Source organism: Neolamprologus brichardi, chromosome 23 (genome assembly GCF_056152115.1).
Source record: "Neolamprologus brichardi isolate AB-2024 chromosome 23, ASM5615211v1, whole genome shotgun sequence".
Lineage (NCBI taxonomy): Eukaryota > Metazoa > Chordata > Actinopteri > Cichliformes > Cichlidae > Neolamprologus > Neolamprologus brichardi.
Window position 1 is genome coordinate 41,651,781 of NC_142125.1, and position 17,998 is coordinate 41,669,778.

Sequence of the window (17,998 nt, forward strand, 5' to 3'; positions counted from 1 at the left end):
TTAAGGTGGAATGTGGCCGTGTTAGAAACATGTTGGAAGAAGTTTGAAGCTGAAACTGTGAAGCTGAGAGTGAAAGAGCTCCAGCGTCTGTCACAGGAAACTTTCTTATTTCCACACTGATGAAAGCATCAAGCTTTGATTTCCTGCTGCTTTTATTGAGTCACCCTGTGAAACTGAGCCACAGCTGAACCAGCATCCCTGTACAGCAGACACTTACAGCGCTTGGCTGCTTCCATTGAACCCTCTGCACAGAGCTTCAGTTTCCTCTTCTGGTCCCAAAGTGCAGAACAACAAGGTTTCAAACAGCTTCGTTCCAGCAGCATCAGCCACAGACATGCAGAGAGAATCCTTTGGTTGTGTTGTGTGTTTGCATATCTGCTGTCTGTGTTGCTTTGTGAGGATGGATCATCTACTGCAGCTCCAGATAAACAAGCTGGACCTGAACCTGGTAGCTTCACTTAGAAGACACTTGTGACGGGAACGTGTGAGAAGTTTTGTGCAGACAAGTGTGGATTTAGAGTGTGGGACGAGCTCTCCACAGTCTTTGTGGAGATCCACATTCTGCATACTGCCTGTGAGAAGCTGCAGACATTTGTCCTCCAAATCCACTGAGCAGCTGCTCGTGGTGGTATTAGCTTCATGTGTGCGTGTTAGCATGAAGCCTCACACTCACACTCTGCTGTGGACACGGTCACGGACAGCTGGACGCCTGATGGACGAGTCGTCCTTCCTGTTAAACTTCTTTGAGCATGAGAATAGCATGAGAAGCTCAGTGGACACTGTTCAGTGTTTTAACTCTCGCTTTCACTTCAGCTTCACCAACAACAGCACAAGCAGAGCAGCCCACTGCCTGCATGGCTGGGACAGCGCCCCCTGGTGACTGTAAACCACTACAACATGTAGACGGCCGTCTGCAGGCTGGATGTAGCACCACCGCAGAGACGTGCTGCAGCTCTGTTTAGTTACCCAGCTGACAGCAGAGGCTGTAGTTTACTGTTACCAACATGGAAAACTGAAGCTTCATCAGCTGGAGCTACAGAGCTGGAGAACAAAGGAGACTGAGAGGCCAGAATGATGTGGGAGGAAACATCAAGAGCCTGTTTGAAAGGAGACACATGTGGATGCTGTGCCAGTCTGTGGTCTGTCAGAAGTCAGCTGAGTCACACTGCAAGAAGCTGCAGAATCTCAGAGGAGGAGATTTGGAAGTGTTTGTGGGACAAACTGGACTCAAAGAAAGAAGATGTTTGTGAAGTCTTTGGTGGAGGTGAGCAGTGTGAAGCAGAACACATGCAGATGAATCAGGAGGTCAGCATCAGTGTCTCCTTGTGGTGGACGGTAAATAAATCAGAGCCAACGCTCCCGTCCACCCTCGGCATGAAGCAGTGCTGTTTCTGAAACAGGAGGACAAGTCCAGAGAAGACAGAGGAAGTAAAGATGAGGGTGGGACAGGACAGCAGGACGTCCTTCAGACCTGCAGCTCCATCACACTGCTGTAGGTCCTCTTCATCACACATGTACCTGCAGCCTGTCTTCAAGTCCAGGAGTCACCTCCACACAGTGTAGAAGCCTCCTGTGCAGACCATGGAGTCCAGCCTCTGTCAGGGAAGTCGGCACTAAAGCCTGAAAGACTTCAATCTGTCTCTGCTCCACCCGAGAAAGACCAGCACCGTACTTGTTGTGCATTCAAGGAGGGAACATCAGCACTGCATCGTGGGAACAACACCGCAGGAACAAAGACACAGCACGGCCGACGAAGGACGAGGACAAAGGAAAGGTGAGTGAGAAGACCCTGGTGGTGTGGACGGACCTGCAGGGGCTCCAAGACTGAGGAGCAGAGACGTCCATGTACCAGCTGAGGATGCTGCAGTGATCCAGGGAGCTCGGTCCAATCTGAGGCCGTGTGAACTACGTGGACCACAGTTTCTTCACAGACTTCAGCCACGTGAACATCTGGAGATCCAACAGTGCACGAGCTGTGAGCCATCAGCTGTTTCTCTCATCAGCTGCTGTAATGAGAGCTGCTGGAATCATCTCGAGCAGCAGGAAATCACTGATGTTGTTTCTAACCAAAGATATGGGACTGAGCTCCGCCGACCTCCTTCTACTTTCATCCAGATAGAAACTGCTACAGTCTGCTGATTATTGCTTTGCCTCCATCACACGAGCTCTTTATCCTGTTCTTCACTCTCATTGGTTCTTTGTCTGCTTGTTTTTACAACAGTAGTCCTCTGATTGGTCAAAGAATACAATCAGCTGTGAGTAAATGTAGCTCCTACAGCAGTGATGGGAATAACTACTGAAGCTAATCCAGTATCAAAGCTCAGGAATCAGCAGCTCCCACCTCGTTTTCTTTCAACAACTATTTTTAGCTGCTGTGTTTTTGTGTTTCTGCAGACCTCAGACATGCTGCTGCTCTGGACAACTTTTTCATTCTTTTTTATCATTCTTTTGCTTTTCTTTTATTATTATGTTATATGTATTAATATGTAAAACACTTATTCTTTGTATTTTTGCTTTGCTCCTGTCAAACTGCTTTAATAAAATCTGCTGCAGTCTAAACTGTGGACGTTCCCTTTTTAACCCTTTGTGAAAGAATAAAGGTTTAAATCTGAGTATTCATCTATGTTAGTGTTTAATGGGTCTAATAGGTTGCTTTGGCCTTTCCCAGTAATATCTTCCCTTGGAGTCTGTGGTCCAGGCTTCTAAAACCATCCCAGGTTAACAAGAACTACAATCTAGAGGAGAGCTGCCATAACAGGTGTGACTGATGAGATCTGACCTGCAAGGTTACTCAGGTTTGTTTGTATCAGGACAAGCAGGGAAGACACCTGGACGTCAAAGTAGTTAGAGCTGGGCGAGTGTCCTCACCCACATCGGCTTCACAACTCTGCATCATCTGCTGAGTAAGACTCAGAGGATCAGAGATTAGAAGGTCTACAAAGAGCTGAACCAGACTTCCTGTATAAAGGTTTTAGTTCCACAGATCGACAGTGTCAGCACAACTAAAACGTGGAGACTGACCTCAGAGTTTCAATTTGATGTTGTGGATTCTCCAGAAGAACACACAGCTGCTTCACTCCTGAATCCTTCAGCTTGTTGGAGCTCAGGTCCACCTCTGTGGGATACGAAGGGTTGAGCTTCAGCACTGCTTCCAGATAATCACAGCTGATCTCTGACAAATTACAGCGCTCCAATCTGTATAAAGAATGAAAGATGTAAGTTTATTAGACAAAGTGCTTGAAATCATTCAGTGTTTCATCATCTGTTCAGAGCTGAAGAAGGTTCAGAATGTAGAAGTTTAGAAAATGGAAACTCCAAACAGCTGAAGCCAACAGGAAGCAGCTTCAAACAAACACAACAAGAGAAAAAACTCTGAATGTTTCACATTAAAGTCGTACATTTCTAACAAGAGTATTTTAAAGACAGCGTCACTGATGATCATCTTCTGCACATTAAAACTTTGGTTTTCCTCATGTGAGTGTTAATGATGCACAAAGACTGTGAGTGCAAAGAGGGAGCGAGGAGGATGACAGAGAGATGGTACAGGAGCATCAAGAACCCGGCGAGGAAATGAGCAGAAGGACTTTGGAGCCTGTTGGATTGAAGCTTTCACAGAGACGTGTTTGACTGGACACCACCAGGACAGACTTTTAATCCCAGGATTTGGTTGAGCTTTCTGTCTTTATGTTCACAAATGATGCTGTAACTCTGTGACTGTCCTGGAACTGTCAGCAGTGTGGTTACGTCCTTTTGACCTGAGTTTCCACAGCTCTTATAACAGCAGTGTACATTCAGACTGAGACACGCTTCAGTCTGTATGGACCTGTTTCTGTAGCTGCCACCATCATTCTACATGTTTCTACATCAGCTTATCAAATCCTGTCTGCTGTCTTCATTTATTACTCATCACCTGCTTCACTGTCACTGTGTGGGCGGAGCTGCCTGAGCCCCGCCCACACAGACACAGCTCCTCTCTGGAGCTAAACTTCTGCTTCATCTCCGCCTCTTTCCTTCATCCTCCACCTCTCTTTTCTCTTCTTCAGTGTTCTGCAGCCACGGAGCCTCACAGCCGTTAGCACGCCCATACCTGAGCAGCTAGCATTACCCAGCATGCCGTGCAGCAGTGTCAGTTTGTAAATGTGCAAGAATTCCTGCTCCAAACTGTTTCACAGAGTGCTGTGTGCCGTGACCTTTGACCTGCTAAAGACAGTCAGCTGTGGATTATTCATTGTTGTGTCTGATACTTAGAACTGTGAGGAAGAAGCTACACAGTTAATCAGGGTCCCCTCTTTCTGAATCAGGAAAGGTGGGCAGGCCGCGTGTGGGCCGCGGGCCATACGTTGAGTATCACTGTTTGAAATGTGAACATTGTTCTGCTGCAGTCAATGGACTAAACCAGAGAAGAAGAAAACAGACTTTACCATGAAGATCCTCAGTGTGGATCAGTATAATATCAGCCTGATGTCTGCAGTTTAGTGTCAGCACAACTTTCACATCATATTCATCTCAGCACAACTAAAACATGCTGACTGACCTCAGAGTTTCAAATCGACATCGTGGATTCTCCAGGAAACCACACAGATGCTTCACTCCTGAACCCTTCAGGTTGCTGTAGGTTCCACTCAGGTCCACCTCTGTGGGATACGAGGGGTTGGACTTCAGTGCTGCTGCCAGATAATCAAGGCCAATATCTGACAAACCACAGCCCCCCAATCTGTATAAAGAATGAAAGATGTAAGTTTATTAGACAAAGTGCTTGAAATCATTCAGTGTTTCATCATCTGTTCAGAGCTGAAGAAGGTTCAGAATAGGGATGATACCACATTTTCTAAAGTACTCATACTCGTTAAAAGTCCCCCGATACCGGGGACCGATACCACGGTCTGAGACCTGTCTATGTTTGAGCGGCATGTAAGGGGTTAATCACAGGCCCCGAGTGCCCGCCCCCAGGCCCCGAGTGCCCGCCCCCAGTTCCCGGCTGTAGCTCAGAGCTGAGAGAAGGTGAGGCGAGACAAGTCAGCCGTGTGGAACTATTTCAAAGTGAACGAAGACGCAAAAACAAAGGCGGGCTGCAAATTGTGCTCAGCGAAATTGTCCAGAGGAGGCTCTAAAGGTAGCACATTTAACACAAGTAATTTAATCAATCACCAAAATCCCAACACGACAACAAGTACAAAGAGTTTACCCACGCTTATTTACCCACGCTTATCAGCACAGAGGAGCATAGCTGATGCTATAGCAGTGGGACGAAAAATAGTTGGGCATTTTAAACACTCCGCCTTAGCCTACTCCCGCCTCGAGGACATTCAGGGACAGCTCAACCAGCCAATAAAGAGACTGCAGCAGGACGTACAGACGCGCTGGAACAGCACGTATTACATGCTCCAGTCCCTCATTGAGCAAAAGCGAGTGCTGGGCGTGTCCGAGCACGAACTCCCTGACTCTCTCACCGCTCACCAATGGGCTCTTATGGAGACGACTGTTGCCATCCTCGCCCCCTTTGAGGAACTAACTAAAAAAGTGAGCAGCTACGACGCACTAGCCTCTGATGTCATCCCAGCTGTGACTGTGCTAGTGAGACTTCTAAACAGAGAAACAGACGAGTAAATACCTCTCAGCCCCATGTAGCAGTGTGGAAAGTGAAAAGCTTTTTAGCTCAGTGTCACACATTATAGACTTTTTCTCTCCATTAAGTGAGTCATCTTAGACTTGATGTTAATACCTACCTCAGTTGCACTGACTGCCACAGTTCTATGTTGGTGGATGTTGTTAGTTTATTCAAATATTGTGCACTAAATAGCAAAGATGTTTATTAATGCCCCTTGTGTTGTCCAAAGCGGCAGAGTTTACAACAAACTGAAAACAATACTTGAGTTGCACTGAAACTGTTTAAATATGTTTTTTCATAATTATTTATTCTGTAATATGTTGCATACAACATGCTTTTCATTTTAAATAAGTGTTCTTAATTCCAAACTAGTCCCTTGTTTTGTTTTGTTTTTTTGTTAAATTATAGGACTAAAGCTGTTACCTGTAAATTTAAATCATGTTTTTATTAAGTACTCGGTATCGGCGAGTACTGAAATGCAAGTACTCGTACTCGTACTCGTTTCCAAAAAAGTGGTATCGGTGCATCGCTAGTTCAGAATGTAGAAGTTTAGAAAATGGAAACTCCAAACAGCTGAAGCCAACAGGAAGCAGCTTCAAACAAACACAACAAGAGAAAAAACTCTGAATGTTTCACATTAAAGTCGTACATTTCTCATAAAAACAGGAAAAAGACTTGAAAAAGTCGTGTTTTTCCTTCCAGGAACCACATGGCTTCACTTTTAAAGGTGAAGTGTGAAAGAAATGGACATATTTGAAGTCCAACACCTTTTTCCAGTCACATTATTAAAGCAGACAAACTACAAGCTCATTTTCATTCCAACAAGTCATCTTCTGACCTGGACTAACAACACTGGTCTCTATGTGCAGCTGGCTGTGAGACCAGTGCTCAGGGAGCGTCTACAAAGTGCAACACTGAAAGAACATCACACACTCATTTGCTTCCAGCACTTTCACACAAACATCTACTGTCATTATTCATGTTCCTGCTCCTGCCGTCCCATTTCACAAGCCTCGCACTTCCGGCCTTTGCGGTCTTTGAGTACGCGGCCCTTGAGAACCGTTAAGGATGCAGACCCTGAATTGTGATACAGCCAGTGAGTACTTTCATAGGCTGCATCCTCCTGAGGACCCGGCCTTCACGGTCTACGTGGGCCGGGTCGTCCGAAGGTCGGGTAGGCTGGAAGTGCGAGGCTGTAAAATTGGATGGTCTAGTCTTCTGATTAGCATCACCGCTGTCTCGGTGGAGTTTAATAACCTTGGCCGTCTGCTCCTTGCTATCTAAAATATAACAGGACACTGGTGGATGACGTCAGTGCGCACACTGTGTCTGAGGAGGACGTGCGGAAGTGCTTCAGGAAGGTGAACACACGCAAAGCTACTGGTCCGGACGGGATTCCCAGCCACGTCCTCAAGTCATGCGCGGCTCAGCTGGCTGGAGTGTTTACACACATCTTCCACCTTTCCCTTTCTCTGTCTGTAGTCCCAGTCTGCTTCAAAATGGCCACCGTCGTCTCTGTACCCAAATCCTCCACCATCTCATCATTGAACTTCTGGCGACCTGTAGCCCTGACCCTCATCGTAAGCAAATGGTTCGAGAAGCTGGTCAGGGACTTCATCTGCTCTGCACTACCCAACTCACTGGACCCTCTACGACTTGCATACCGCCACAACAGGTCTACTGATGATGCCATAGCCCTGACACTACACACTGCCCTCTCACACCTGGAGAAGAGAGACACGTATGTGAGGATGCTGTTTGTAGACTACAGCTCAGCATTCAACACCATTGTTCCCTTGAAGCTGGACAGGAAACTGCAGGATCTAGGACTGAGCAGCTCCCTCTGCAGCTGGATTCTTAACTTTCTGTCTGACAGACACCAAGTGGTCAGACTGGGCAGCATCACCTCATCCCCCATCACACTGAACACTGGTGCTCCACAGGGGTGTGTACTGAGCCCTGTCCTGTACTCACAGGAGAGGGCGGAGTACAGTTTGCGGACGACACTACAGTGGTGGGTCTTACCACCAAAGGTGATGAGACGGCCTACAGCACAGCTATTCAACTACGAAGTTAGTTGGGCCAGATTTTCAAACCGAGGAATTTATCTGGGCCAGATATTTTTTTGCAGCCAGTAAGCAGCAGATCATGATCAATTTCAAACCCACACAACTGTGTTGAAAATCAAGTAATTTTTTTATTCCTTTTCCCCTGTAAATCTGGTGACCTCACAAATGCACACCAAAAGGTCCATTTAAAAAAAAGGGAACTATAACTAAACTATTTTTTGCACATTTGAAATAATAATAATAACAAAAAACATTTTGATAATTCCCTTTCAAATTAAAATAAATATTTTGCTGACCACTCACTTTTCCTGCCATGGATGGAGCCCCATCCATCACAAGTATACAGACACACATATCCAGACCATTTTCCTCAAAAAGAGCTGAAATCTTCTCAAACATTATTTCGCCAGCTGTGTGTCCCTCTAACGTTAGCAAGCCGAGCAATTTCCCATCCAAAAAAAACAGACATATACGCACAACTGTGCATTATCAGTTCTGTCTGTGATCTCCTGCTATAGATATTACATCAATTTTTCATCAGGTCATCTAACAGCATTTCAAACTCGTCTGACGCCAGAACTTCAGCTCTACGAATATTTGAACTGTCCTACAGGGGTACGTTTTTAATAGCAGATGTCACACTTACTTTAATTTTTTCATCACTTATCACCGCATCCACCACGGCCAGCATGCAGTATTTCACTGTTTCAGAATCTGTGAAAGGCCTTCTTCTTCGCCAAGAAGCAAACACGAAGGGAAGCTGCTGCAGCTCTCTCTTGGGCTGTACAGGACCCTCACCATGGTAGTACAACTCCGGTTGTAAGATTATTAAACTCGGTAAAATGAATAAGTATTTGTCAGTCCAGGCAGGGTTAAACCGACAGTTTTCATTGTCAATTTTGCGCTTTTGGAGTGAGAAAGACGTGCTGTTGTTGCATCATATATTACGATGATTGTTTAATATGTTTACATCACGGTGCATTGTGGGTTAAATATTGCTAGGCTACTAGGAGTGTTGCATTCACAGTCTACACTACGCTGTAGGAATTTTAATTTTTTTTTAATTAATTAATGAATTATTTTTTTGCGTTTTCTGTGTTTCTGCCAGGACCACAGGCAGGGCCATTCGCAGGTTGCTTCTGGGCCACATTTGGCCCGCGGGCCGCAATTTGAATAGGCTTGGCCTAGAGGGAGGAGGTCAGCGCCCTGACCCACTGGTGTCAAGACAACCATCTCACCCTCAACGTCGCAAAGACAAAGGAGTTGATAGTGGACTTCCAGAGGTGCAGAGAAGTACACACCCCCATCACCATCAACGGCGCTGCTGTGGAGAGAGTGAGCAGCTTCCACTTCCTTGGTGTACATCTGGCTGAGGATCTTACGTGGTCAGTACACACAAACAAAACAGTGAAGAAGGCGCAGCAGCGCCTCTTCTTTCTCAGGAGACTGAAAAGATTCGGCATGAGCCCCTGCATCCTCAGAACCTTCTATCGCTGTGCCATTGAGAGCATCCTCACTGGATGCATCACCACCTGGTACGGCAACAGCACCGCTTACAACCGCAAAGCTCTCCAGAGAGTAGTGCGGTGCTATGAACGGATAATTGGAGGTGAGCTTCTCTCCTTCCAGGACATCTACAGGAAGCGGTGCCTGAGGAAAGCGGGGAGGATCATCAAGGACTCCAGTCCCCCCAGCCATAAACTGTTCAGACTACTTCCATCAGGAAGGAGGTTCTGCAGCATCCGGTCCCCAAACAGCAGACTGAGAGAAGCTTTTTCCACCAGGCCATCAGACTGCTGAACACGTCATAGACACCTCAGCTTCACTACTGGAACTTCAACATTATGCACTACACACTGTATATAAATGCCACTTGTTTTGCACGTGTCCAACTACCAACCTCTGTATATTTTATTTTATTGTTTACTCTATTTAATTTGTAAAATATGCACACACACACACACGTAGATATACACATCCAGTAATATGCATACACACTTATATTGTACATATATTTATTCATAATATTCTCAGATTTAGCCATTCTTATATTTTGCTTGTTCTTATGTTATTGTATTTTTGCACACCTCTGTTGCTTGTGAAGCTCGCACACAAGAATTTCACTCACATGTACTGTACCAGTGTACCTGCACATGTGATGTGACAATCAAAGTGATTTGATTTCAGCTGCCATAACCCCCGCTGACACTGACTTCATTTACTGAGGTTATATTTATCAGGTTTTTATTTCCTGATGTTCGTATGTGTCCTACGTGTTTCAGTCGCCAATTCTGAATTATAACTAACATTAAAAACATGTTTAAGGAGGAGAGAGAGCAAATAAATCTGATTAACATCTGATCTTTGTGTTTTTGTTCAATAATCAGTGTGACCTGCGTATAAACGCATAAAAGAGATAACGTTGGTGTCATGTAGTAACTGCTGGCTTTAACTGTACAAAGGTGGTTCGACACTATGACACACATACAGACTTCATGATGTTTGGCTAATATTTTTATTGTGAATATTAATCATGAGGGTAAACGGACCTGTACACCACGGAGCGAGGTCAGCATGTCCACGATATCTTCAGCTCTCTGAGGTAACCCAGAGTTTCCCAGCTGACTAATCTAACTGTCATCTACGAATATGTCACGGCTCATATCAATATAATTTTACAGAAAATCATCCTTATTACTGCCAACTATTCCAGAGACGTGAAAATCTACAGCATAAAGAACACAAAAATATAGCAGTCTAACGCAACACTGTAACAGAGATGAACCGTCAGTTTGTTGCAGATCAAAGTGGAATGAATGTGATTGGTTGAACAGGTGTTCGTGATCTGTGTTTTCTGCATTTTCATCAGTGTAAGAGACTCAGCAGCAGATTAGAATAACAGTTAGACATTTAATGAATCATAAATCATACACAAAACGAGCAAACCTGTTCCGAGAGTTTGAGTTTGTGTTCCCTCAGCTGCAGACTCGCTGCTGTTTAAATGTTTGAGAGGAAGATTAGATATAAACAAACGTCAAACATAGACTCAGTCTGCGTTCACATTTGATATGAGGCCAGCACGTACAGTGGCTGTGTCCTGTTTTAAGATCATATATGTAAAATTGTTGTCTGACCTGGAGTCCGTGGTTACCATGGTTACTGCATAAGCAGCTGTAATGTAAACAGCTGGCACAGTGGAAACCTACCGGCGACATGAGTGTTTGTCATTGCAAAAGAACTGTCTGAATGGTTAACTGACGTTAACTTGGAGAAATTATAGTTAAGCAGTATCACAGATAACACCCACAGAGCTGTGTGACTGTTCAACACTACACTGAAATCAGTAGGTTATTACTGAAATACACGTGCGATATCATAAACTATGATATAAATAGGGAGGTCCTACTAACATGTTTAGTTTTACAGGACACCTTCCTGCCTTTAGTCTCATTCATGAGCAGTATTAGTTTTCTTCTAACATCCAGAAGTCTGCACGATGTGTTTCATAGTTTGTAACAAGCCTTTGACAGGTAAACATAACATGACCGAAACACACACAAAAAAAAAAAAAAAAAAAAAAAAAATCACAAATTATATGTTAACCTTGTTTATTTTTAGTTAAGTAAACTCTAAAAATTCTAACAGATCGCTGGTGCTTAGAATACAGTTGAATAACTATTAAAAACCAGATGATGTAATATTTCTGTCCAGGTCGCAGTCTGAACACGCTGTTGCAAACTCTGCTCCTCGCGGTGGAAATGCGCCTTCTCTTTCCTCTTTGTATAAAAACATTTTAAAAGTCAGTTTAATCTCAAAATTCACTGTTAAATCCAAAACACAGCAGATAAAGAAAAGCGAACGGTTCAGTCTAACACAGTGAACCATTAAACTTCAGTAAAACTATGCAGTTATGACGTCTTGATGCATTCTCAATCATCCAGGTAAGTAAGTGAAAAGGGAAAGACCATCTCTGAATTGAGGAGGGGCCTAAGGGTACATCTGTCACCATTTTACATGCTGTGATTGCAGCCATTCCCCAACTCTCTGTGAATGGGACTCATGGCCATTGATCAGTGGTTGATGATCAATGGCCGTGACAGTTTGCATAATTCTGATTAAGGAACTTGTCAGGGTGAATTGTTTAATATTGTCATTCTTATGTTTGCCATTTGTACATAGGTTTAAAGAATCCTTTCTGTCTTCCCCTCCCCAGATCCTTAAGATTCTGGGAGGGGGGCAGTAGTGTTTCTGATCACAGGAACACCCTCTGTGAAGGTCTGTTTGATGTGGTAAACTTCCTCCCCTTTGTAGGGCTTCATTGTGTTATCTAGGGTGAGGGGAGATTGTCCTCTTCATGACCAAGGATGTTCCTGTGCTTTTATGTTATATGACCCTTTGATCAGCAGCGTGCCACACACACACACACACACGCACACACACACACACATTCTCACATAACACACACACAGTGCCTTGTCTTTGTAACCAAGGGGGGTTACGTGGGGAAGGTACGTGTTGTAAACTATTGTTTATTGTGTGAACGTTGTCAATAAAAGGGAGCAAGAGGGGCCAGTCGGAGAGGTCATTTTGTGATGAACTAAGATACCGACAGGCCTCCCTTGCAAGTAAAAAGATCGATCGCTGTTGCCTTGTCTTTCTTTCATGGGAATAAGTTCTGGGATCAGCGGGGTCTGATTTAGACCCAACATTATTTGGTCCTTCGGAGCCGGAGCCCAAGAATTTTTGCCGTACACTGAGGAGAGAGAGGACACGCCGCAGACTGTCGACAGCCAGGCCGTAGGACGCCTGATAAAGCCTGAAGTGTTAAAGTCGCGACCAGGCCGGCGAGATAGCGTTTTAACTCCCCTCGTGGACGGCGACTGACGGGATCCTGGACTCTCCTGTGAACGAAACGCAACACAACAGTAAGCAAACAGAGAGCGTCTCTGTAACCGTGTGAATGAATGTGGAATTTTAGATAGGAATGCGTCACTGAGACTGCGCGGGTTTCACGCGAGTCCAGGGGAGCGCTGGTTGCGCGGTTTCACGCGAACCTAAAACAATAGAGAGCGGCTACGTGACCGTGCGGATTCTCGCAGGTACGTGAGCGCGCCAGCCGTGCGAGAAGGTCGCAGGCTATTAAAGAAATAAACGGCTCCGTAGCTGCGCGGTTTCACGCGGGCACGGGAGTGCGTTGGACTGTGCGTTTTGGACGCAGGTCCATGAGAGCTGTGCGTGTAGACGCAAGCTGTATGGTTTCTCCACCAATATATAAGGAGGATAGAGCTCTATAAAATAAAAAGGGACTCCGCAGATAAGTGCGTTGAGTGTATGGTTTCTCCACCAATATATAAGGAGGAAAGAGCTCGCCGCGGTAGATAGAGTTTAGGATTATAGGCCTTAAAAAGTGTGAATGAACGTATGCGTGTGTGAGTGCCAGTAAGTGAACGCAGCAACACAGAAGGAAACCTAAAGCGGTGTTAACGTAATTTTGTGACCTGTTGTGTACACGTAGCCTGGATTTTTGAGGTAAGGTGTTACCTGCCGCAAACTTAAAAGAATTGTCATAATGGGGAGTAAAATGTGTAAGTCTGCCTTAGAAGGGGATGTAAAATTTATGGAGAAATTTTTACCGGGCAGCACGCAGTATGTAGGTTGTTGACGTGAAAAATATGGATTTGAATGGACATTAGTGGAAGTTAAGAGTAAAGTGTTTGTAGAAAGAACAGCTGTAAGTGTAGCGGGTAAAACAGGGAAAGTGAAGCAGAGGAAGGAATTGCAGTTAGCAGTTGCTAAGTTGTGGCTGGAGCAGGCTCAAAAGAGAAGAGAAGCAAGAATGTTAGCAGAAAGAAAGTCAGAGAAGAGTGTGAGAGAGCAGAGGCAGAGGAGGAGAAATTAAAGGCTGAGTATGGAGAGGCATTAGGAGCAGCATCGAGTCTAAGACAGACTAGGCAGGGCAGGAAACAGAAAGTAAAGTTAGTGAACACAAACGTTACAACCACATATCCATCCCTGACACAATACACAGGTAAAGGGCCAGGTGATAACACCCTGCCCTATGGAGATGCAGATCTCGTTGAAAATTAATGAAGTATAATTGTGATCTAAGCAGAAGTGAGTGTTTGACGTCACGGTGTGTGTGAAAAGGTATCCAGCTGGGGCAGACATGATACTGCAGATCACCTGCCCAGTGGACAAAAAGAAATAAAATAGTTGTGTGGATGAATGACAGCATGAAGAGTGTTTGGTGTTTCTCAGTCTGAAACAGCTGTAATGCTATTTTCTGTTCGGAGAAAAGGACAGTTTAAAAAAAACAAAAAAAAACAGAGAGAGATGTGTGATGTTTTTAAGCAGTGATGAGATTAATGAAAGTGTGATGAGAGAGGAACACGAAAACATACAGAAAATGCATTAACTATACTAACCCTACATACATATACACAATAAATGATACTCATGAAGACTAGACAGCACCTTAAGCATGAGATTCTGTTTGTCGTCTTGTCCAAGTCACTAGTAAGATGAAAGTGATACATAGACTAGTGGACTGAATATTATAGGAGGACAGATGGTTGCATCATAGAGGAGAAAACAGAATGCTGATGAGAGGTTTTAGATGAGTGAGCTGATTGTGAGTTTCTGGTGTGTGAAGAAGTTTTAACATGGCACACATTCAGTTACATGAGAAGAAACTTATGTGCTAAGACAACAGGGTTATGCTGTATGTTGTGTAATTGGATGAATGTTTGAGATTAAACTGGCTGTTGATTTGTCTTTTGTTACTAAGCTGAGCCTGCCAATTGGGTTGTTATGATTTATCCCCCTGGCATGAAGAACACATGTCATGACTTAAACAAGGCCTTTCTTTCCTTTCCTTTCCTTTCCTTTATTTCCTTTATTTTGTTACTTTCATGGTGCACTGAAGTTTTGTTTGATGATCTCTGTTTGAGTAGATCTGCACGATTAGAACCGAAGCGTCGTCGAGAAAACTGTTGCAAAGTGAGCTTCTCCAAAATTAAAATGGGCTCAGGAGAAAGCCACTTATTTGGGACAATTAGGAAACAAGTTCCTGTCCAAAAGGATTCAACGAGGAAATCCAGTCTAAATTATTTTTCTTTTTGAAATGACGTCAATTTGCTGAGTGTGGAAACGAATGCGACGATAATTTCCACAATCTGCAAAGAATCACTGAGTGAGAATTTTAAAATAAATGGGGAAGCTGACAAGACTGACTGACTTAACACCATTGTGTGAAGTTAACCCCCACCTGACAAAGGTGTGGATGTATCTCTGTATGTGTCTCTGTTTCAGGAGCAGAAGGAGACCACAGGAGGAAACTTGGGTCACATGACTATGTGAACTCTGCAAATTTAACCTTTTTTAGTTTAAAATTTCTTGTGTCTGTGAATTTACCATGGGAGTGTTATTCACTACCTTATGTTGCTCACAGAGATTACTGTGAGAAAGAGTGTATACACCTGCGCAGCGCTAACATTTACATTTCTTTTTACAGCAGATGGTTAATCATGTGATTTGATCATGTGATTTACAGCAGGACACAACTTAATTATGTTTTTCTACCACAGGATTACTGAGATTTTGTGTGAAGGAAACTGGCTATATGTTGATGATGAAATTACACTGTGTTGTTGAAAGAATGTTGGAGAAAATGTGAAAATTACAAGGGAGAAATTAATACAGTTTGAGACATTCTGTGATGAGACCATTGTTACTTTTCCACAGTGAGTGTTAACTTTATGACTTTTCACAGCTCCTCTGGAATCTGGATGGCCGACACCTGACCAGGATGAACCGTGTGTTTGGCTAATGTTTGTTTTTCCTTAAGAGTGCTAAAGGATTCAGCAGACAGACAAGTGACAATTGAACAGATGTGCAGTGGTTACAGAATAGTTACATGAGGCTCATTATCTGATCACTATTTGGGCTCATGGTGAGTGACAAACTTAAGGAAAGTCACTGATTACAATGTGGAATGACATTGAGATGTTCAATGATTTGGAACAAATTATGGGAAAAAGTAGGAGTTTAATGAGTTCAGAATGAACCTGCAATGATACTTGTCTCTGTGATGCTGAATACTTTATTACTCTTATGATCTACAGTTGGTTGCAAATGTGAGGTTGTTTTAACTTCAAAACTTTGTTTTCTAGGATACAGGCTGAAGCTGTGAGTTAAACAAGCAAAACATTTAATTGCTGACTAATTTTTTTTACACAGGGTTACAGCTTGGAGTGAAGCTGCTCCAAGGGACAAACCCTGGAGATTGTTTTAGGGAGACTGTGCAACATTCTTGTACATGTCTCATGGGGGAGTTGACACATGGCAAAAGCCGTGTGGCGAGAGGAGTGTCATTTTTTAATTTGTAGATGTCGTGAGGTGCCATAACGAGAAGGAGTGACTGAGAGGATCGCCCACAAGATGGAAGCTGAGGCCTGGAGAGAGTCTTCAGGAGGATCAGAGATCACCTTCAGCACAGCAGCATCGTGCAGAGAGCTGTGCTATTGGGCTTCCAGGAGCGTTGGAACATGAGAACCTGAGGGAGCGTGCCAAGCTCCAAAGAGTGACAGCGCAGAGGAGGTCCAGCGATGGACTTGTGGTTCTGTGAACAGCACAAACGCCAGGTGACTGTAAAATAACTAACAGCACTTGTTCCACAAGTGAAGCCAGTAACTTACTATCCTAAAAGATTAGCTCTAGTTGCTTGTGCTTTACCTCCATGTGTGAGATCAGTATGTGCAGCAGCTTAAAGCTGTACAATGTTTCAGGAAATAGGTTATTTCACCTTTTGACATTGTTAGTTCTACACGAGGTAGATGTCTACTACTGCAGACTAAACTTACATTTCTGTCACCTACAAGACACTTGCCTTTAATGTTACTATTACTCTCACAACCATACAGAACCATAAAGTGGTGCACAATTCTGAATTTGTCAAACCCTTTTTGCCAACGAAAGTAGAGGGCACTTCTCATGAGTGTAGAGAGCACGTGGAGAAGAAGTGTAAGTCGAGGGATGACTTAATAGCTGTGCCACTCGTTGAGGGAAAGGTTTGGTTTGTTGATGGTTTGAGTTTTACAACAGCAGAGGGACAGGCTAGAACAGGTTTTACTGTAGTAGACAGTGAGAAAGTTATCTGTGCAGGACAACTAACATGTTTCATATTTGCTTGAGCAGCAGAGATGCTAGCTTTAACGGAAACGTGTAAAGCTGCAGAGAGACAATATACCGTGATAGCCAGTGTGCATTTGCTACATTACATTTCCTTGTAGTGCAGTGAGTGAGACGAGGTGTGACAACCTCTACAGGGAAACCTGTAGAACACACCAAACTCTTGCAAAATCTGCTGGAGTCAGTGTTATTAACCAGTGGAATTGCCGTTTGTAAATGTGCAGCACACATGTGAGGGAAAGATCCAGTTGCATTAGGGAAAGTTTTTGCAGATAACATCGCAAAAAAGGCAGCTTTAGTAAACATGGTGTTAACATTTTAGCAGTACAACATCAGCAGACATGTAGGCCACTCACCTACAGCAGGAAAACAGTTGTGACTTACAGAAGGAGCGAGTTTGTAGGTTGGTGTTTATCATCTGTGTGATAAACCAATACTGCCTAATAATTTGTACAAGACTGCTGCTATTTTGAGCCATGGGCTTTGCAATGTCTCCACAGGGGGGATGATGGCAGCAGTAGGTTATACTCACTCTAGGATTATTAAATACTTAAAAAAAAATTGCATTTGCAGGCAGAGAGAACTAATAGAACAGTAAAGTTAAGAATTAGGAAGACAGGCAGGACATGGTTAGACTGTATAGAATTAATTAAGATATACATGAGGATTCCTCCAACAGAGAATGGTCTGACTCTTTGAGATTAAAAATGTTAGAGCATTTAGAGTTCTAGTCTTCTGTAGTGATGATAGAAAAACAGAAGAGAGAGCATATTAGCAGATTAGATGCTTGAAATGTTTAAAAGTAAAGTAGTCATGAGAACAAATGATCTGCCAGATGATTCTGTTTCTCCGCAGGAGCAGAGTCTGAAGTCTGGAGATTGGATGTTGATAAGGCCATGGAGAGGAAGTGCTGGTCCAGTCCGCGGTGGAAGGTTCCTATCGGGTGCTGCTGACAACGACCACAGCAGCGAAGATTGCCGGAAGGAATACATGGATACATCAAGCGCACTGCAAGAAGGTGACAAACATCCAGGCCAGCTCGGGGTAAGTGGCAGGAAGACCGGGTACAAAGGGGGGGGAAAGCCTCCAGGGCCCCTCGTCTCAATCCGGTGAAGAAACCAACTGAGCCACA

The 17,998-nt window shown here is 44.0% G+C and overlaps 1 protein-coding gene across 3 annotated transcripts in view; it reads right to left on the minus strand.

The window, feature by feature from the left end:
* LOC148096492 (NACHT, LRR and PYD domains-containing protein 12-like) overlaps positions 1-17,998 on the minus strand; it is a 44,032-nt gene that overhangs the window by 13,375 nt on the left and 12,659 nt on the right. For all 3 annotated transcript variants that reach the window (XM_087835641.1, XM_087835640.1, XM_087835639.1), the window contains 2 exons: positions 4,535-4,714; positions 3,022-3,195 (listed from right to left, as the gene is read on the minus strand). In XM_087835641.1, coding sequence (XP_087691767.1) covers positions 3,022-3,195; positions 4,535-4,714 — 354 coding nt within the window. The remainder of the gene's footprint in view (positions 1-3,021; positions 3,196-4,534; positions 4,715-17,998) is intronic.